General features: G+C 59.2%; 1 protein-coding gene across 9 annotated transcripts in view; it reads right to left on the minus strand.

Annotated features, from left to right (window-relative positions):
• BAHCC1 (BAH domain and coiled-coil containing 1) overlaps positions 1-19,424 on the minus strand; it is a 60,260-nt gene extending 40,836 nt beyond the window's left edge. For 7 of the 9 annotated variants that reach the window (XM_067716052.1, XM_067716053.1, XM_067716056.1 and 4 more), the window contains exons 1-2: positions 19,238-19,424; positions 15,032-15,432 (exon numbers count right to left, since the gene is read on the minus strand). In XM_067716052.1, the coding sequence (XP_067572153.1) occupies positions 15,032-15,209 (178 nt within the window). In that variant the 5' untranslated portion in view covers positions 15,210-15,432; positions 19,238-19,424. Of the gene's footprint in view, positions 1-15,031; positions 15,433-15,640; positions 18,460-19,237 lie in introns of those variants that run through there. The other 2 variants (XM_067716050.1, XM_067716049.1) reach the window with 2 other exon arrangements.
• Between the last annotated feature and the right edge of the window lie 1,453 nt (positions 19,425-20,877).

Genomic DNA, 20,877 nt, shown 5'->3' on the forward strand with positions numbered 1-20,877 from the left:
AGCTGGACGGAGCTGGGCGGGAATGCCCTGACCACTAAGCCCAGCCTTTGCTCACAGGGCCTCTATGTGCTGGCCGTGGTAGAGGTGACCGCACATGCCCAGGCAAAACCAGGGGAGGGGCCTTCCTCTGTCAACCTGTGCCAGGCCCACCTGCTGCAGCCGAGACGGTCAACAGATGCTGGGCGGGCCCGAGGGGTGCTGAGGGCATTCCTGGAGCCCACGTGCTACCCCAGGGAGCCTCCAGTCCAGGGAGGGGCTGACCGGCAGCAAAGCCCCAGAGCGCGAGGGGCTGGCACACCAGAGGCCAGGTCCGGAGCCCTGGACAGCCAGGTGCGCACCGCGCCTGCTCACCCCCTCTCCCTCCAGCCTCCACCTTCATGCCAGGCTGACAGAGGAACAGAGAAGGGCCTCGGAGAGCTGGGGAGAGCGAGCGGGAGCGCAGAGCTACAGCAGAACGAGCATTTGTTTTGACTTAAGTGAGCTACCTTTTCTGGAAACGGTGAAACGGGTTGTAAAAAACAAAAAGGGCCTCGTTGCGACGGCTGGCGGCCGCTGCTGAGAAGCAAGCCCCTTCCCAGGCTCTCCTGATGCTTCTGGAGGCCCAGCTGACAGGCTGCTGGCACCGGGCTCCCCAGCTCTGCGTCTGGCGGCTGCACCCTCCGCCCGAAACAGCTCCCGCCCTCCTGCTCACACCTGCTCAGGCTCCCCACGGCCTCCAGCCCCCTGCAGAGCCTGCCTGGGCGTGGGGACACCCAGCTCCCCTGAGGCCATCCCTGGGTCTCCCTCAGGACACCAGGGGCGGCCTGCCTAGGAGGCCAAAGTGCCCCTCCAGTGCTGGGCCAGGCTCCAGAGGGAGCGGACTGGAGAAGAGGAGGCAGGAAGGATAACAGCCCACTGTGTGGACCCGGCCCACATTCCTCTCATTCCAGGAGAGGGAAGGGGAGGGAGGATGTCCACCCTGGGTGTCCGCGTGGACGGGGGTGGAGAAGCTTCAGTCCAGCCTGCTCGAAGGCAGGTGGGTGTCCATCTGTCTGACCACCCAGGAGCAGAATGGGGGGAGGGGGACAGGGATGGGGATACCAGGCCCTGGTGGGAGGGGCCGCTTTGGACTGCCCCACAGGAAACCCAAAGTGGCCACAGCAGGGGCCACAGAGGCTGCACCACACCACCGGCCACCAGACCCACTCTAGGTGTACACGAGTTTGCAAGCTCAATTCCTGATGCCACCAGGGACACTCCCTGCTGGGCTGGAACCCACCAGTGGCCCAGGCATGAGATAATGTGTGTGCCTGGGTGTGTGTCTGTGTACAGGGGCACAGAGGCAGCGATGGGACTATGTGTGGGCACTCAGGGTGTGTCTGGGTGTGTGTGCATGGCTGAGTGTGCATGTGGGCAATGGCCGTGCACACAGGCACAGATGTGCATGCAGGTCTGGGGCAGAGGCTCCGAGGGTGCACTCGACGTGGGTGTGCACACCTGGCTCCAAGTGTGCGCAAGGTGGTGACTTGTTCTTGTGTGAGGGAGTCACACACGGGTTGGGCCGGCCCTGAGGGATGCTGCTTCCCAGGGTCACACTGCCACCAAACCGGTCTCCTTCCTGGCCCAGACTCTGAAAAAGGCTCCTGGCCTTTAATTCTGCCTGATGCCTGTGGTGGCAGGCGAGAAACAACAGGACACCCCCCTCCTTCTCCACCCTGGGGGGCACATCCAGCTTACTCACGGTGGAAGGGGAACTCTAGTCTCAAGCCTGTACCGAGCGGCAGCACCAAGACCCCCGACCCCCTCCTGCCTGGGAGTCGGCCCCCTCCCCAGCCCAGCTGCTCAGCCCCCAGCCACCCGGACCTGAAAGCGGGTCCAGCGGTTGTGTGGATTCTGGGGGCAGTTGGCAGGTCACGTGGCTGGGGCCATCTCCCCACAGACAGCCTGATTCCTCTGTGGTGGAGAAGCAGCTCAGAAGCCCCCTCCGATCTGGGACCCGCTCCGGGCAGGCCCAGCCTCACCAGGCAGGCTCTCCAGGACACAGAAATTATCGGGATCTGCAGCAGTCCCCTCCAGCCACAAACCGGTGGCCTCCAGATGTCGGCCTGTCTGACCCCCCTCACTCACTTGGTCTCACCGGACATGGAGCCTGCCCTGCTTCAAGCCACCCCCTGCTGCCACAGTCCCAGAATCCCTGAGGATGCCACCCAATGACCCCAGCTGCCATCCACAGCCCCGAGAAGACAGGGGGACAAGAAGAGGAGGCCGAGACAGGCACGGGGAGGAAGGAAGGACAGAAGAGAAGGAGGAGGCTGGAGGCAGAGAGAGACAGCTGCAGCCGTGGGAGAGGGGGTGCTGGTGGGGGAGGGGCGTGGGGGCGGCAGCAGTGGGGGCAGAACGCGAGCCTCCGCCAGCCCGGCCGTGGGACGCAGGGGCAGCCCCGGTGAGGGGTGCCCGCCCAGAAACATGAGTGCGTCACAGGGGAAGCCCCTCTCTGCTGGTCCAGGAGAACCTTCTAGAAGACCCGGTTGGCCCAAAGGCCGTGTCTCACAGGCCATAATAGGAAAACTCTGTGGTTGCTGAGCCACCAGGCCCACAAATATAGAGGCAACGATGACAGGGGACGGGCCCAACCACCAACAGCCCAGAACTAATAAAAGAAAAGGAAAACCGGATATAAGTCTGGTTCTTATTAAAAGGGTAAATTTAGTCTTTTGGCTAGGCGGGGAGCGCGGGGTGGCCAACACTCCCCACCAGGGCCGCCTCGGACTCTGGCCGAGAGTGACTCAGAGGGCTGCCCCCCACCCCCTCCTATTCTTCACACCTTCTGGGGTCTCCGCCTCCCTTCCCTCTCACACCCTCCCTGGCGAATGACCAGTACTCCCCCTCCAGGACGCCCCTGAAGGCCAGCAAACAGGCAGGGGGCGGGGGGGCGCGGGGAGGTGACCAGGGCTGGTCGGCGCCACCCCCTCCAAACCCCGCCAGCTGGAGGAGCGTCTCCAGCCAAGGCAAGGCTTCCCTTCACACCATCCTGAACTAAGCCAGCTGCAGGGAGACAAACGCCCTAGTGGTTGCAGTCCAGTGCAGACGGCAGGGTGCACACTCACGCCCTAGCCCCACCGGTCCCCTCAGAGGGAGAGCCCATCTGGACAGGGTCGGAGGGGCCCACCCCGCTCTCCTGCATCCCATCCCCTGGACCCAGGCACCCAGCACCTCGAGCTGGCCTGAACACGCCTCTTTCTCAGCTGTGGGCAGGCAGGGGAAGAGGGCACCCAACACTCGCAGTTCATTCCCAGCAGATGGGGGGGTACCCTGTGCTTCTCCCGGCAGAGCCTTCCAGGGAGCCCACATTCTGGAATTTCTGACAGGCCACCCTCTGCACCCCATCCCTGCCTTCTGAGGCTCTCAGCAGACCTGCCCTCCCAACCCGACTCTAATGTCTGTGACCAGAAGCAGGGAAAGGTCTGGCACCGCGGCTGCCCACGGCTCCTGGTGGGAGGAGCATTTGGGGGGCAGCCCGCTGGGGAGCAGGGATCCCCCCCAGTGTGCTCCTGGGGGCAGCGCTACACCCCCATAAGAAGGGAGATGGGGTGGGGGCAGGACGCACCCAGGGCTCTGTATCCTTGTAGTTTCTTCTAACAGCGCCGCTTTGACAAACCACCCCACTTCCTTCGAAGAACGGAGAGAACGTATTTTAATTTCTAAAGACGGTGAGTATAAGTAGGGAGAAAACCTCAATTCTCTGACGTAAAACTCCGGTGTTTCTGGGAACTCTTGAAGTGAACAGGGCAAGGAGAGCTGTTTCTGGGGTGAAGTGCACCCCACTGGTCTGGGGGTCCCAAATGGGGATGGAGTGCCAGCCAGCCCAGGGGAGCCAGCGGGGAACCAGCCTCGGGGCGGCCCAGCAAGAGCTCCCAACGGAGGGAAGACCCCTGCCCCGTGCAGCTCACCCACAGCCTGGGGCACCCAGCCCTGTGCTCCCCCAGCCCCACCCCATGCCAGGGGCGGGGGGCTCAGGCAGAGAACCAGCCTTGGACCTCCAGCCCAGAAGCCTGTGCTCCTGGGTGGCTCCCGATGTGACCACAGAGCAAGCACGTGGCCTTGCTGAGCCTCCACCTGGACCCCACCTGCCTCAGGGCAGCAGGGGACTCAGCCCTGAGCCTGAGGACTGACCCCTCGCCCGATTCACATGCTGGGCTCCGACCAAGTGTCGTGTGTGGAAAAGGCTCTGCTGCCAGACCAGGGGAGGGGGCTCTGGGCTGGGCTGCCCGGGTGGAATGAGGTCTCCAAAGGGTGCCCCCCACACAGTCTAGAGACCTCAAGATGCACCATGCCCTCCGGCCACCTGGTCCAGCGGCCCTCGGGAGCCAGGGCCTGGTGGGGCTGCCCTGAACCTCCATCGGCTCCAGGCAGTCCAGGAGGAGTGCCCAGGTAAGCCCGGGGCACTTGCTGACCTCACTAGGGCAGGCAGCTGGCGTGGGAACATCGGAAGAAAGTGCTGTCCAGACCGGACAGCACAAACGTCCTTGTCACCCAAGCCACAGACTGGGCCCTGAGCCCCGTTCAGAGAATGGAGTTCTAACCCAGCTCACTCGTTATACAAATAGTTACTGAGTGGCTGCAGCGTGCAGGGTCACTCACCCTCACCCTGGAATCCCAGGAAGTCGCGGGCTGCCCGGGCACCCTGGCTTCCAACAATGGCCCTCGGACCTCTTGGTGACCCACAACCTTGCGCAGCTGCTTGGGGCCGTCTCACTGGCCTGTGTCTTGGAGCAGATGTTTGACAGGTGGAAAGATGACGCTGCTCGTGTGCACCTTCCCAACTTTTCTTGATTTTATCTGTATTCACACTCGTTAAGGGCTTTTTAAGAGTTCGCCTAAAGATGCATTGCGATTTAATTTAGATTTAATTTTAATATTAATTTAAAACAAATTGAAAGCTTATTTTTAGGAGACCCAAAGGGATGCAAAATGTCTCAAAAAGGGGACTGGCTTCAGGCAAACTGCCCTCAGGTGACCTGCTGGCCAGGCCTGTGGGAGGCCAGCTGGACAGGGCAGCTGCCTCACCAGGCAAACAGGCAAGTCCTGGGGGGCCACAGGTCCGGCTCCTTCCCCGGCATCCTGTGTAGAGTGAGAAAGGCTGTGCACACAGGCCAGGCACAGAGGGATCTGCTGGCACCCTTCTGCACGGTGCTGCTGAGGCCAGGAGGCGGGCGGGAGCCCCGGTCCTGCCCTCCCCACGTCCATGTCCAATACTGGGTCCTGAATCCCCACCTGCCGGCCGCCAGGACCCTATAGGGAGTGATGGGAAGAGGCATCAAGGGCCTGTGCCCCACTGAGTACAAAGTGCAGGCGTGTGAGCGCTGCCTGGGGGAGAGAAGCGACCAGGATCTGGAGACTCAGGGCTTGTGGGGAAGAGCCGCCACGAGATGTGCAGGCAGGGGTGTGCCACTAACTGGCACCAGCCCCGGGCAGCCACGCACCCCTCCCAGACCGGGCACTGGGGCCCAAACCAGGAGCGGCTCCGAAGCCTCCTGGTGTGTAAATGCTGGAAAGCAGAGTGGTGCGGCGAGCGGGCCCCACCTGGCAACTCGATGCTCCAGTGCCTGCAGCCCCTCGCTGCCATGCCTGACTGCCCGGGATGGAGATGGAGCAGACGGCGAGGGGCCACAGCCCTGCTCCCTCATCTCTCCTGTGCCCTCATTTCCCTTTTGTTGGTTGTCCACCCCCCCCAGCCCCTGCCTATGCAGCCACCCACACAGCCACCACAGAAGGGAGAGGAGGGGAGCGGGCAGCTCTCCCCCAGCGTCTGTCCCCCCTCGCCCACCAGGCCCTAAGGCCCAGGTGAAGCCGCTGGCTTCTGTCCTCCAATCTATCGTAGGTGCCCCACCACACATGTTGACGGTTAGGGAGTCACCTGCAGGGGCCAGTCAGGGGACAGGCAGAAAGTGGTCCCACCCGGTGCCCAGCTCCTGCACCACCAGGTCCCTCCCTTACTGCAGGGGGAGGGGGTAGCGGTGTCTCCGCAGGGACAGTCCCATCCTGAGCCTTGTTCTATCTCCACTGGTCCCCCTCTCCACTGCACAACCTCACACGTGCGCCCAGAGGCCAGCCCGCATGCCACAAGGATGACGCTGGGCTGCACTGCCCAGTGGACCTCACTGCCACCCCCTCACCCCGTCACTGGGTGTGACACTAAGAAGGAGGGGATTGTCCTCTCTGCCAATCTTTTTAGCTCTGACACCTCTTTTAAATGGAGTGCACACAGTCTGGGAGCCTCTGCGGACGAAAGAAGATGCTTCTGGAAGGTAAGGAGATGCTGACCTGGCCCCTGGGAGGTGGCCACACAGGCTGGAGATACTGCCCACGTGAATGTCCCCATGTATGTGTGGTCGGGTGTCGGGCGGGCATCTTGGTTTTTAGTGAAGAGACCAGGGCCAATTCAGAATCCGGTGTCTCCTGCCCTTCTCTTCCTCGTGAGGTTCTCCCAGAGGGTTATCGTCTCGATTTTCCAGTATGGGGTCAAAATTGCAGGAGAAAAAAAACGAACAGGGCTCTTTTCATGTCCACAGGCACGTGTGTGCCTTACCCAAGTGTGGACAGGCACGCACACCCCGTCTCGGCCCCAGCCATCCTGCACGGGAGGGAGGCCAGCAACGGCCAGGCCCAGCTCTGGGGGAACCAAGGGATGGAGGGCACAGACACCCAGACTCAGGACGCTGGGGTCCCACGGGGAAGATGGCCCCGCGTGGAGAAGGGCGGGGGTGCTGCAAGGCCTGGGGGGACAGACTGCCAAGGGCGGTCAGGGCCGGAGGTCACGGACCATGCGGGTGGAGCCTGGGCACTGGTGGCTGTAGGGGCTGCCCAGGTGGGGAGACTCCAGGAGAGACAGGGGAAGGGGAGCAGAGGAGGTACCTGGGGCAGCAAAGAGGGGAGTACAGGTGGCCAGAGCCTGTGGGTGGCTTGGCACATGTGCTGAGTGTTGGGAACCTTTGGGGACAGTGATATGACAAGGGTGGTAGGTGGGAGCTGACCTACGGTGTAGGGGGCTTGGGTAAGGGAGGCCCCAAGGGAAGGAGAAGCAGGGTTGAAGGCTCAGACAGGCTTGGGGCTGACCTGCAGGTAGAGGCAGAGCAGGGAAGCTGACCGGCACCTCCTGGAGGAATTGGACGTGGGGATAGCTTCATTCGAAGCAGAAGCCTGGGGCGGGTGCTGGGAAAGGACCAGCTCCAGTTCAGCAGAAGCCAGTGACACAGTGAAGAAGGGGGCTGAAGCGGGGGTGGGCAGCTCACCAGCACCAAGCTCTGCACATCAGGCCCTCAGTCTGCCACCGAGGGTCACTGGGGACCTGCAGGCTCCATCCCCGGCAGGTGGCCAGGAGCTGAAGGATGGAGCAGGTGGCGGGAACTGGAGACAGATCAGAAAGCACATTCCGACTGCGGGGCGGGCTGGCTCTCCCAGGGGCCAACCGGGATGTGACTCCTTGAAGGCCAGTTGTGAGTGTCCGTGAGCGAGTGTCTGCATGAGTGTGAGCAGGTGTGGGTGTAAGGACATGCCTGGGGGTGTGAGCACACGTGAGCAGGTGTGACGTGTGTCCATTCACTGTGGGCTCATGTGAGCTCAGCCAGTTAATGCCCTGGAGGGCCTGTGGGGACGTTGGGGTCTGCAGGGTAGGTCTGTGCCTCTGCCCCCAAAGGGGACACGGGCTGAGCCAGGCAGCAATGCCTGTGCTGAGACGGAGCCTGCCACAGGGTGCTGTGAGATGCTCGTGAGATGCTGGTGGACAGCGGCCTGGGAGCGCAGCCCCTTCCTTACACCCCCACCGCGTCCCCACCCTGGGTTCCGCCCCTTGGTTGTTCCCAAACTGCCTTCTTTTCACCCCCATCCAGCTGTGCTCCCAGCATGCCTGCCTTGATGGTGGGGGGCCCTGCCTGGTCTGGCTCTGTGATGATGGGGCCATGGTGCCCTCCCCAGAGTTGCCTTCAGAAGGAAGTCCCAGGGAAGAAAGGCTCTGGCTTCCCTGAAGGAGGAGCAAAGGGATCCAGCCAAGACTGCCTCTTCCCAAGAAGATGGCAGAGCGTGGTTTAGTTAGTAAACCGCCACTAAAATGTGGCTGATGGGTCTGTCTTACTTGGCGAGGCTCCCCAAGAAGACACCACCCCAGGCCACCCTTGGGGACCCCAGCCTACTGCTCAGAGGCCTCTCTCAGCAGCACACCTATCCTCTGCCCCTTCCCTGCATTTCTGGTAATTTCTAGAGGAAACCAAGTTCCTATACTTAGATGAAGCAGGGCTGCTTGAACTTTCCTTCCGGTTCCAGGCACACAGTGGGTCCCCCCTTCCCCAGCCTCAAAAGTCTTTGGATCTAAAAACACTGGACTCTTTGTTGGGGGCCCTGGGGGAGGGGAGAGGGGGCAGGGAACCCAACCCACCTGTTCATTCCCTCCTCCCCCTCCCCCACCCTAGGTCAGAAAGAAAAAAAAAAGCTTCCTGGCTGATCCAATCTGGAACCTAATCGTCTGGACAGCTGCAGCAGCCCTCAGATGCCAGCCCGGCTGGCTCCCAGCTTGGGCACTGGATGCCTCTGCGCCAGGCCCGCAGCCTACTGCAAACCCACACCAATCCCATAAGCAGGGAGGGGGCAACTCCCACCCGGCGCCCCCCTACCTCCTCTAAGCCCACACCCAGTTCCCACCGACCGGTCCCCGTCCTCCAGTGGCAGCTGCTGGCAGGGCCACAGGAGGCAGTAATATTATATATTACAACAAACAGGGGCGGCCCACTGACAAATAGGCCTGCATGATCTAAATGGTATATTATCCCATAAAAACGTCATCGGGCAGGGTGTCAAAGCCGAGACGGAGCAGCAGTCTTGGAGTGCGGGCTGCAAAACCCGAACCTTCCTTGGCGTGGCCCGGGGCTTTGGGGACATGTTCTAGACAGTGCATGCTGGTTGTAATTTTGTTGTTTGCTTTTAATCTGGAGTCTTTGGTGGGAGAAAGGAGGTCCCAGAGGTTAATGGGGACAGGGGAACCCCGGGGAGCCATCCCCTGGCGGGCAAGGCAGGAGGAAGCCCTGCAGTGCAAGTTACCTACTGCCAAACAGACAGGGCACATGCTGCACCCCAAAGCCCTGAGGTCGGCCTCAGCTCGAGAGCTGTGGCACAAGTCCCAGCAAAGACCTCCAACGAGGGCCTTTCCCAAGGGGTGCCCACCTCTCCAGGAGGCTGTCGGGAGCGGCAGGAGTGAGAACTTTCTCTGGATGGGTGATGATGGGCTAGGCCTTCCTTCCAGAGGGGCTAGGGCAGCACCCCCGTCCTGGGGGGATGGTTTCTGTTCATCAGAAGTCATCCAGGTGGATACTGGTCAATACGGCATTGATAGGGTTTACTGCCGCCTGTCAGTGGGAGGCTGGGGAGTGGGGCGCTGCCCCAAAGTCTGTGCAGGGTTTTCTCATGGGACTCTCTAGGCAGAGATGCCCTGATGCCACCCAGGTGGAGTCCCCACGTCCCTTCCAAGCTGACCCTTTGCCAGTGTGACCAGGGCCCCTCTGAGAAGGCCACGTGCAATGGGCTGGGATCAGGGCATATGGTGGGAATCCCCCTAGGACTCTGGCCACGCCAATCAAGGCAGCTGCCCTCTGCACAGGGTGCCCCTGGGGCAGAGGGGCAGCTCCCATCTTTTGGGGCCTATATTCAGATATTTATGGTAGGGAGGAAGCCAAGCAGGGCCCAGAGGCCTCTTTCAGGAGGAAGGGCAAGGGGTTACTGGAGGTGGCAACCAAGGCCCCCTTCCGCCCAGAAAGCACTCATTCCCAGTGGCACTGGCTGAACTCTATCTGAGCTTGGGAATTCCCAGCTCAGGGCCAGTCCCAGGCTCAGACCCTGGAGCTAGACCAGGAGCATTCTGGGAAGTGTAGTCCTTTGGGAGTTGGGAGGGCCTGCTGGGATTTCCAGGGGCGTCTCATCAAGAGCAAGCAAGAGGACAGAGCGAAGGAGGTTACCCTGACTGTAATCCCAAGGTGGAAGTTTGACATTCCTGGGAAATGGCTGAACTTAAGACATCTGCTCCCTGAAAAGATACCAGCCAACGCTGGATTCCAGCCTCAGATCATACCCGCAGTGGTCTCTCTGAGCAAGCCATCTGGAGCTCTTATTTTGGTGGGAAGACCTGGGAAGTCCCCAGAGGGAAAAAAACCCTGCCTGAAGTGCCCCGACTTCTATCCTCCTCTGGCAGCTGCCCCCAGACAGCAGGAGAGACAAGGGTGCTACCTGCCGGGCTCCTGGAGAGGCTGTAGCGCATCCCGCACACTCTCGCACATTATTTATGCTCACAGCCCCCGCTGATGACATATGTAAGTTGACAGCGAACATCCTATCAACTTGCTGGAGTGTATCTTGATTGTTAAAACACACTCTTAAAGGTATACGATCATTTATCAAATTAAAATAGCGGCGCCTTGCCTGTCCTCTTTTCTGCCTTCCCTGACCACTCCCCTGCAGCCTCCCTCCTCTGGCCTCCTGGGCATCCTGCCCTTGCACCCAGGCCCTGCTCCTCGGGTTGGTGGGGAGACACTGCCCTGCTTCCAGGGACCCAGACTCAGCACCCCATCCCCACCCTACCCCAGGCCAGGGCAAGCCCACTAATCGCCAAGAAGTGACAAACGCCAGAAGCCCCACCAATTAAATCTAAACTCAAGCAAAGCTCAGTGGCCAGTAAATTATTATTTTTATTAGCTTGAACCAAGTTCCCGTAAGAGAGAAAGTCAACTTGCTCCCATGAATGGCTCTTGTATAATTTATTTAACTCTGTGCTCTTTGCCAAAGCCTGGAATATTTTTAGCTCGTTCTGTTGTTGGATTTGGCTTTTTTATGTGTGTTTCTGAGGGGTATTTTTAGCTCCCTCCATGTTATTCTAACAGCCTCCTGTGCGTTTTGTCCTGTCTGTGCGGGCTGTTGAACCCAGTCTCACAGCAGACGAGGGAGATTTCTAAGAATACACGGGAGTGTTTGGGGGTGATGAGGGATGGCACAAGGCTGCTCCCTGCCTTGCTGGCTAATTTGCCTTAGTGCTCACATGACCTGGATATTCCTATAGGAATATCCTTGTAGGAAAAATCAGACATGGGGGCAGTACAAGCCCCACTGAGAAAAAACCCACATTCCAAAAATGGCTTCACTGGGGTGGGCGAGGCGGCCACAGCCTGGCCGATCCACGAGGCCACTGGATTCCTGGCTCCGCAGGGCAGCCTTGGCTTTGATGTCTGCTTCTGTCACTTAACAGAGCAGGATGGGTAGAGTCTTCGGAAAGTAACTCTTTTCACACCTACTTAATGTTGGTAACTGTTGCAGAAACACTCCACCGTGTCACTGAGTTAATGAGGTATTTACGAAAATGTATTTTTTTTCCTTTACAAAAAAATATCCCATGAGGAGGGAGGGGGACCCTTTGATGGGGTCTTTTTACACCCGGAAATTATCTTTTTTTCCTCTGCATTTTTCTTTTCTTTTCTTTTTTTTTTTTTTTGAGATTGGCAATCAGAAGCACTGTTAGCAGGAGAGAAGTTTGTGGTTCTCCCACCAGAAGGAACGTGCCGTCCTGTTTACTCCCAACAACCGCAGGCCCAGGGCACCTGGCTTCCAGGCCCGGCCATTTACACCCCAAAGAAGCCGGGAGAAGGGGCGGAGAGGAGAACCCACCCGCTGTCACATTGCTGAAACCAAGACTTGATCGGCTCCTCCGCCTTCCTCGGGTGGAGACCCGGTGATTCTCGAAGGTTCAGCCCTGAGGGGGACGTACAGAGAAGGATGGAGGGCAGGAGCTGACCGGCTAGAAGAGGGGGCGGGGACTGGGCTTCTCCCAGGCCGGGCTGCCTCCTACTAAACGCGCTTGGAGGAGAGGCGCGATCCCCAATCGCTCCAGGCAGTAGCGCTGATGAAAAATCTTGGGTTGGTGCGTTGTTGATTTTCCTTTTTTTTCCCCTAGATTTCACAGCTTTGCCTCCGGACCATCTGTATTAGAGACAAAATCTAACACTGCACTAAAAATAACGATTCCAAACATTCTAATTACACCTTTTGGTGACAAGGTTACTGGAACAGCACTTTACCATAAAACCCTTCAGCCCGATGGTAAAGCTATCGGCACTTTCAGTTTTAGAAAAACAATGGAAGGAGCCCTGGAGCCCAATATCCCATCGGGGTCCCTCAAGCTGACATTTTGAAAGCACTGGGTGGGGACAAGGAAGGGCAGCACTGGCGGAGGGCAGGGAGGGAGACCCTTGGCCAGGCCGTGTGTCTGTGCCAGGGACGAGCAATCCTCAGAAGCCAGGGACTCAATCTCCGGTGGCTGGATCTTACTCCCATGTTAGAGCCGGACAAATAGGAAGAAGCTCGGAGCAATTTTCCTTTCAGCAGTGTAGTCAGTGCAGGGAGGGGCGGGATGGGCTGCTGCAGCCGTGGCCTGCGGACCCGAGGCCATCCGCGAAAATGGAAGAAAGTCTGCCAAACTGGCCGTTTTGAAATCCATACAAGAGATGCAAAAAATATTTGAACTTAATTATACCTTTTTCTTTTTAAACTAGATCATATACAGATACAGACCAAAGCAAAGTAGTCTGGGGTATAATTCCTTTTAAAAAAAATTGATGTAGCTATATTTTAAAACCAATACAAGATACTGGCTTTCAGCAATTTCAAAAGGCTTTCAGCGGCAGATGTTTCTAGCTGGACGCCCTGTAGGCCAGCCTTCCCGTCACAAATGGGTTGAACATCTCCAAGCACAATAGGTCTCTTTGGTCCCCCGGGAGGTGCAAACAGCCTCCAGGAGCAGGGGACACGTGGCCCTCCAGCTCCCCCCCCCCCAGGGTGCCCTGGGGACCTCCAGCGCCCCCTAGAGCACCCTGCATATGGGGGAGGTGGGTAGGGTCTGGGTCAAGGACACAGACCAAGCCAGCACCCATCCAATTTCTCCAAACCCTCCATGGCCTACGATCCAAGAACCACGTGGTCAAACTTGGAATGAACAAGACAATGGTTTGGGCCACCCAGACCACGTTCCCACCTGACTCGGTGGTGCGGGCATCTGGATATAAGAACAGAAAGGGGAAATGGCGGCTGACCAGGACCTGGGGAGGGCCGTGGGCTGTTGAATGGGGACGAGAGAGACAGCAGTGACCTGAACTGACGGGGAATCTGGTCTGGCCCTGCCCCACCCCATGGGGGGCACAGCCCCAGCCTGTCTGTGTACTACTGGGAGAGCCTTGGTGTCGGGGGCCCTTCTGGACCGGTTTCTGTACCCTCCAGGCTAGAGGGTATGGCATATGCGGGGTGTGTGTGTGTATGTGTGTGTGTGTGCAGCCAGGAGGGGCTAGAGAAACTGTAGCACTGTCCCTGCTGCCACCACAAGCCCCCAACCTCAACCCCCCAGTGTGGGCTGAGCTGGGCGGGCAGCATCTCTAATGCAGGGGCAGGAGAGACAACCACAGGAACAGCAAGGACAGATATTTAAAATCACCAATTGCCCAGGCAAGTACTTTTGCTTTTTTGAGTTATAAATCTATAAGAGAAAAAAGCAAGGGAGAGGAAGAAGGAAGAGCAAGGAAGAGAAAAAAAGCAGCCTTGCAGAAGGCTCGCACTGGAACAGGAAACGCGGGCGAAGGGCTGATTCCAGGAGAGTGCTGAGTCCAGCCCCTCTACTCCCAGCGTGCTCGAACTTTTCGTATCTCACGTTGTAAATGCTAAACGCCCATTAGTAATCAAGCAATTTCTCGTATTTTTTTTCTTTTTAGGTAATTTATGTTTTTCTTTCTGACTGCCCTCCCTTCTGACATTTTCCCTTTTAGCCTGACTCTGCCATCCGTTTTAATCCACACACTAATTGTAATCCCATTAAAGCAGATATAATTTTATTAGTATTCACAGTTCATCAAGCTAGCAATAACTGTTACTGCCAAATTAACAACAACAAAAAAAGCGGCAAACAACATTTCTGATGTTTAGAACAAACTGTAAACAAAAGTAAGCCAACCTTTCAGGGTGACCAGCGGGTCCCCACACGCGCAGCCCCTCCAGCTTCCTGCAAACTCAGCCGGCACTGGCCAGTAACCTCCAGGGTCTCAGGCGAGATCGCGGCCCCTTCGCCACCCTCTGCCCGGCCCTGCTTCTCTTCTGACCTGGCTCGACAGTAATATCAAAGCCACCCGAGACGGGGACTGCTCTGGAGGCCTGGGTCAGCTCTGCCAAGGAACAGCTCTCTCCGGGAGAGAACTGGAGAAGACCCGAGTGCAGGGCGGCCCCAGCTCTCTCCTCCTGGAGCAAATTTGCTGCGAACTCGCCTGCACCGAAATCCGTCGGCGGCCCCCGCGCCGCCCCCAGCCGAGCCGGCGCCGGCGCTGCGCTCCCCCAGGGCGCAGGCCGCGGGGCTGGGCCGCGATCTGGCCACGCTTTGTCCGGCTTTAGCAGGATACCAGAGGCACTTGTTAAAGCAAATGCATCCCCTGCAAACCCATTCTCGCCCTGACACTTCAAGGCTTTATATAGAAACAGGATTTGCTCGTCTTACACCAGCAGTCCCTATTAACGCTCACCCCGCGCACACACCGCCCTAATCCGAGAGGCCGCGGCACCCCCCCCCCCTTCACAACGGCCGTTTTGTTCCCGCAGAATGTGCCTCGTTGTCCCAGCCCCGGAATGTTTTAAGGATGTGAATGCAGAATGCAGAATGCAGAAATGAGGTTTCCGCGGAATTTAGTTCTTTTGCAGGAAGGGGTGGGGGAGGGTGGCAGGAGGGGAAAGGCTTTATTTTTAGCCGGCTCCGAGGCTGCCCCTCCGAGACACTGGGGGACCCTGGGGAAGGCCGTTCTAAACCGCGATGATCCGGCTCGGGGCGCCCATAGGATGCGCGGGCCGCCACCGGTGCCGGTGCAGGGAAATGAAACCGAAGGCTTCTCCGCAAATGCTCCAAGGAGAGGAGGGGCAGGCTCCCGTACGACCCTCGACCGTGCCCACCTCGCGGCAGGGCCTCCTCTCCCGCGCCCACCCGGCCGGCACTGACCTGTGTGCGAAGCCATGGGCAGCGGCGACGGGAAGTACTTTCCGGGCTGGAAGTGCGCCGGGGGCTGCGCAGCGGGCCCGGCCGGGGCGAGGCGCGCGGCAGCGGCGGCGCTGCGGTGGCCCAGGCTCCCGCGGTCCGACAGCAGATGCGGCGGCGGTGCGAAGTCGCGGCCATCCATGCCGGGCCCCGGCCCCGGCCCCGGCCCGCCGCCGCCTCCCGGGAGCAGCGCGGCCGGGGCCCGGGGGCGGCTCGGCGCGCGGACGGCGCGCGGGAGGCGCGGAGGAGGCGGCGTCCGGGGTCACTGGCGGCGGCGGCGGCGGGGCCGGTCAGCACGCCGGCGGACTGGTCTCCTCGGCGGGCGGCCGCGTGCCGAGCCGGCGGCCGCCGTGCGGGTCCATAGTCTGCGGAGGCAAGCAGAGGAGACTTGGTGACTCTGGGGCTCGGCTCGCCCGGGGGTCTCCGCCCCACCCGCCCCCCACCCCCCCACCCCGTCGGCCCGAGCCTCGCGGCCAGGCCCGGCGGCCGGGTCCGGAGAGCTCCGCGCGTCTCCCCGCTGCACGCGCGCGCGCTGGCCACCCGGGCCGCCCCGATCCCCGCGCGCACACGCACCGTCCCGGCCACGCTCCGCCCGGAGGAGCCTGAGGGAACCCGGCCGTACAGCTCGACGCTTCCCCTTCGCGGATCCCTGCGGCGAGGGCGCCTCGGCGAAAGGCTGCTGGCTCCTCTGGGTGATAAAAACCCAAATCTGCGAAGCCATCACGCACGCACATACACACACACACACACTCACACGCACACCCTCTCCCCTCCCCCGCTGCCCAAAGGTGTCTCTGAGGGAAGGCCTGGGGTCGACGCTAGCTTTTTTCCTCTCCCCCCATTCCGAGGTTCAGCTTTTACTGCATTCTGCTTAACCGAATGACCATGCTAATTAAGCGAGTAATTTTATTGATTTTAACTCAAGAGTTTTTTTTTTTTTAATAACCTTCATTTTCTCCCCTCTCCCATCCCCCTCATGCGTCTTTCGGCCCATTCTTTTGAACCCGCCGCGCCCCCCCCCAACATCCCTAACGGGACCAGGCCCCCACTCCGCATTGCCGAGCCAGGACCCCGGGCCAGCTCCCCGGAGCCCCAGGGGTGTACGTCCGCCGGCGGCGTCACCTGGGCCGCCACGCCGCAGTGCCCGGTCGGCCGTCCCGGAGCCGGGAGCTTCCTGGAGAGCCTGGAACAATCACCCCGCCCCCCAGTCAAATTCGCCCAGGATCTTCCTCTGAGGATTGGAGGTTTGGAGAGGGGCGATTTGAGAGTCAGAAATTGTTTTCTCTCAACGCCCCAAATCGGCCACATTATTTCTCCCTTCAGCGCCTGCCCCGGGTCGCCGAGCCGAGGCCTGTCTCTGCACGGCCGGGGGACGTGGGGTTTGCGACGCTGGGCTGGGCCCTGGGGAGGCGGACAAGTGCCCGGGCCCAGCGCAACCTTCACCGCTGCCCAGGTCCCAGCAGACCCCCGGCCTCCGTCGTCCACCTCCACCTCCTGGCTGGGCACTTAATGCCCCCCACCTCCCTTCTCTTCCACCCCCACCCAACGCCGAGAGTCCACTCGGAAGCGAAATTGGGGGTAATTTCAGACGCTGAGCGCGGAACGGCGGAGCAACACATAGACTGGACGGCTGTGCGCCCGCGTGGAGGACCGCTTTCATTCGACCTCATTTCCTAAATCTGCATTGTTTTAATGTTTGATATCACCTTAACAACAGGGAGATGGGTAGGCTTAATATTCTTCACTGTGAACTTTGCAGAAAGTCTTCTGATTTTTTTTAGCCGTCCCATCGTGACAATAAAGCGATTAAGATGTTTTCCATTTTGTGAATACCATTTTAAATTGCTATATTTAATGTTACAGGTTCTACACGTCTTATTTGCAGACTATTTTGTGTTTGATTTAATCTACAACCGAAAACATAATGTATTAAGTGAATACATATTTGCTCAGCTGATAAGCTTTTTAATATTTATTCGGAGAGCTTTTGCATTGTAAATAAACGGAACCTACACAAAGAGTTCTCTTTGTCTCTCAACTTTATACAAAGGGGTTTGGGGCTTCCTCCCTCTGGGGATCGTCAGCTCTCTACCCCGGTCTAACAAATAACTCGGCTCGCCGCCGCTCCGGCCTGCAGAGCAAGCGCCCGGCCACCAGGGCCGGGGGAGCGCCGGGCGAGGGGGCTGCCTGCGCCGGGGTCGGGGGAGGGAGGGGCTGCCCGCGCCGGGCTAGGGGCCGGGGGGCACGGGGAGGGACAAAGGGAAAGGAGGGGAGGGAGGTCGGGAACCTGCGGCTTCAAAGGCGCGGAGGGCCCGGGGCTGCGCGCGCGGGGGGTGGGGGGCTTCCCGGCGGCCTCCGGGGAGCCGTGTATGCTATGCTTTTGTTTTGTGGGGTTTCTTTTTACCGATAAGAAATTCCAAAATTGTCGAGAAAGAAAGAGTTGCTCTCGATTCTCGGGACGCGGGCTTGGTTACCAGCAGCAATTTTAATCTTCACCTTCAGCGGGTGGATCCCGGGCTGGATTGATCCTTCCCCACTAGCCCGCTAGACTTTTTACGCGGAAGGAGGTGGGTTATTGTCGCTCGTCTGTGCCGCAGAGATTCTTACCAGGTCGGAGGGAGCTTTTCTTTGTGTTCTTTGCTCGCGGGGAGAGGCCGCGCTGCGCCTCACCGCCCGCCAGAGAGCGGCTCCTGGGTGCCTGCGGAACACGAGCCAGGCAGGGAGCGGGGCGGCGACGCACGGCCGCCCCGGCCTGGGCCCGGCGCCCCGAGCCCGGAGCTCAGGCGCCGCCATTCGCGAGTCCTAGGGCTCCGAGCCCCCTCCCCCCAGCTCCAGGAGAGGCCGCAGAAAAGGACAGCTCCAGCCTCGGATCGGGCCGGACTCAGAGAGGAAACGGAGCGAAAACGGTGGCGGGCACGGGGCCCCATGCCGGCTGGAAAATCGCTGACAAGGGTATTTTGGAAACAGCCGAACCTCGGAAAGCCGGGCTCTTCCCCAGGACCCCGCGGCGCGGTCCCTGGAGCCGCCCGTTCCTCTGCGCGTGGCTCAAGCGCTCCAGGATGTGGGGCTCCTTCGGGTTTCCTTCGGTTTTAACTTATACACGGAAAAACCTGCCCTTGCTTCGGCCTCCCGCATCCCCCGGCGCCGTCTCCGAGTGCGCTGGCGTTGTGGGACCTGCAGGCTGGGCTGGGGCCCGGCGCGCGCGGGGCGCGGGCTGCTCGGGCGCCGCCACAGAACCCGCTCCCTGCGAAACGGTCGCGCCCGACACCATCCCCCCCGCACGCCGGGAGAGGACCGAGGCCCTGGGCCGCGCCGGACCCCCGCACCCCAGGGCGCACCCGCCCGCAGACCCCGCCTCACGGGCGGTGGCCTGAGCCCCGCACACCGCCCGGAATGCGCGCGGGGAGAAAGCCCCGCTGCGCTAGCCTCGCTTGGCCACCTACCTCCTCCACCCCCACCCCCCCCGGAAAAAATTTTCTGAAATGCCCTAAAATGAATTAGGCTCTGGGAAACGAACCCCCCAAAACCTCGCGGTTACCCCTTTCCGCCCGGTCCCTCGCCCCGCACACGGCCGGCGGCCGGCAAGCCCCTCTGTTAGGCGGCTCAGGCCGCCTCGGCCAGCGCGAGCCAGCCGGTTCCCGGCGCCGCGGAGCGACCGGGCGGGGCTGACCCGAGGCTGCTCGGGGGAGGGGAGCAGGGTGTGTGGGGGCCGAACAACTGGGGTTCGTTCGTGGTGCCGCCAGAGCCGGGAGCGCGTTGGGTGCGTCGGGGACCTCGCCGACTGTCCACCCGGAGCCGCCCGCGCGGCTTGCGCCAGACGCAGCCTGGCGGTCCCTGTCCTGTCGCGATCATTTATTTTTAATGCTGGGTGTCGATCGAGACAACAAGCGCTCAGAGCAAAGCAAGGACGCATTACGGGGGGAATTTTAAAGCGATCGATAAGATTTTTCAAAGGGAGAAAAAATCGCTCTTATATATAGTTCATCTTTAAAAAAAAAAAAAGCCTGCTCGACATTATAACGGATTTTTTAAAAGGGAAGATATATACTTCTTAACATCGCAACCCTGAATTTCTCTTACTAAAAAAATTGTAAATCCCCAAAGCCAAAATAAAAAATAAAATAATAAAAATACAAAAACAAAAAAATGAAAGCAATTTCAGTTACTTACTGGAGGCTGTTTCCTGGATACAATTGAATGCAATACAATTAAACCAGTAAATGTGACTTTGTTTTGTATTCCTATTGGTATTTTCAATGTGCTGACTGTTGCACTGTAAATGCACCGCTTCCACAACAACGACTCTAGCGAGCCCATCCAGAGCGGCTCTCAAACCTGCAGCCCGGCGCGGCGAGCCACGGGCCCTGCATACTAATAAGCTCGTGCCACTCAGCCCCGAGCAGCCTGCGCGCTGATTGGCCGCGCGGCCCTCCTCTGCCGGGAGCTCATGCCACTCATTCAGCGTAAACAGGCCTCCCAATAGGCTGGCGCCGGGCCAGGGAGCTGCCAATCAGGGAGCAGCAGGGCTACTACTGAGCCCGATGGCGCCTAATTCAAGCCCGGCGACTGCGCAGCTCCTCTGCGCAGATCGTTGCTGCTGAATGGGAATGTGTTGGCGCAGGGCGGGAGAGGGAGCAGGGGCGAGTGGGAGCCCGTGTCCACGCCGAGGGGAAGGCTTTTGCTTTTTTTTTTTTTTTTTTTAATTTAACCCAGCAGGTATAAAGTTTGGCGTCTGGAGCACAGAGGCCAGGAGAAGAAACAGCAACACGCGTTGAAGCAGATGCTCTTTAAAATACCTGGGATCTGTCTGGCAGGTGGCTGAACCCGGCACAGGTAGGCCCGAGTCCCAAGCATGGAGGCCTCCCCGGGTTGCCCGGCCCTTCCACCACTCCGAGGCCTCCGCCTGCTCTGACCGAGCTCAGGAATGTCCCATGCCCACAACCTGGGTATCACGGGCTCTAGAGTCGCCTGCCTGGTCTTCTCCTCCCCCTGCCCCAGGAATCAGACCCTGGGGAGAAGGTCCTGTGTCTCTGGCCACCTATCTGCGGAACCTCAGTTTTTATCTCTCTTGGCTACATTTTGCAACGCAGCACCGATCAAAATGAAAATCGGGGGTTTATGGCCATAACAAAGATTTCCCCTTCTTCATCTGCAGCTAGATTTTTAAAATATGTTCACCTTGATACCCACGGTGTGGAAACCATGCATGGTATTTTTCAATGTTGCTTTCCTGCATATCTGCTAAATTCTATGTTGCTTTCCTGCATATCTGCTAAATTCTCGCCTCAATTAAAAGAGCCACTGAACGAATATCTTCATCGTAATCAGATGCAAACTACTTTTAAAGATATTCTCCAAATATTTCTGTTAGATTTGGTTTCCCAACAATATGCTGTTTATTCTCTGGAGTCAAGGCGATGCCTTAGTGGCGATGGCTACATTATTTTTACTTCTCTTTCTCCACGTGAAGCTCTGCCTGCCCCTCTGGGGGACCAAAAAAAAAAGGTATTTATACTAGATGCCAAGCAACACAGGCACACGCGTTAGAAATTCTCCGCCGGCTCATTCCGGTAGGGACACGAAGGGGTTAAGCCGGAGGCCTTCTGTTGTCACCTTCCTTTCCCCGCCCCCCCGCCCTCTCCCGCAGGACCTCCGGGATTGGCTGGCACTCCGCCAGTAGGCTGTCAATCACCGAGTGTAAACAAGGCGCTGATTGGCTGTTGTCTAGTCCGCACAGGGCCTCCTGAAAAAAGCAATTACTGGCTCCGCGGTTTCAAGGCGGCCCGAGGCCGCTTGATGAAAGGAGATAA

The sequence above is a fragment of the Pseudorca crassidens genome, chromosome 19 (genome assembly GCF_039906515.1).
Source record: "Pseudorca crassidens isolate mPseCra1 chromosome 19, mPseCra1.hap1, whole genome shotgun sequence".
NCBI lineage: Eukaryota > Metazoa > Chordata > Mammalia > Artiodactyla > Delphinidae > Pseudorca > Pseudorca crassidens.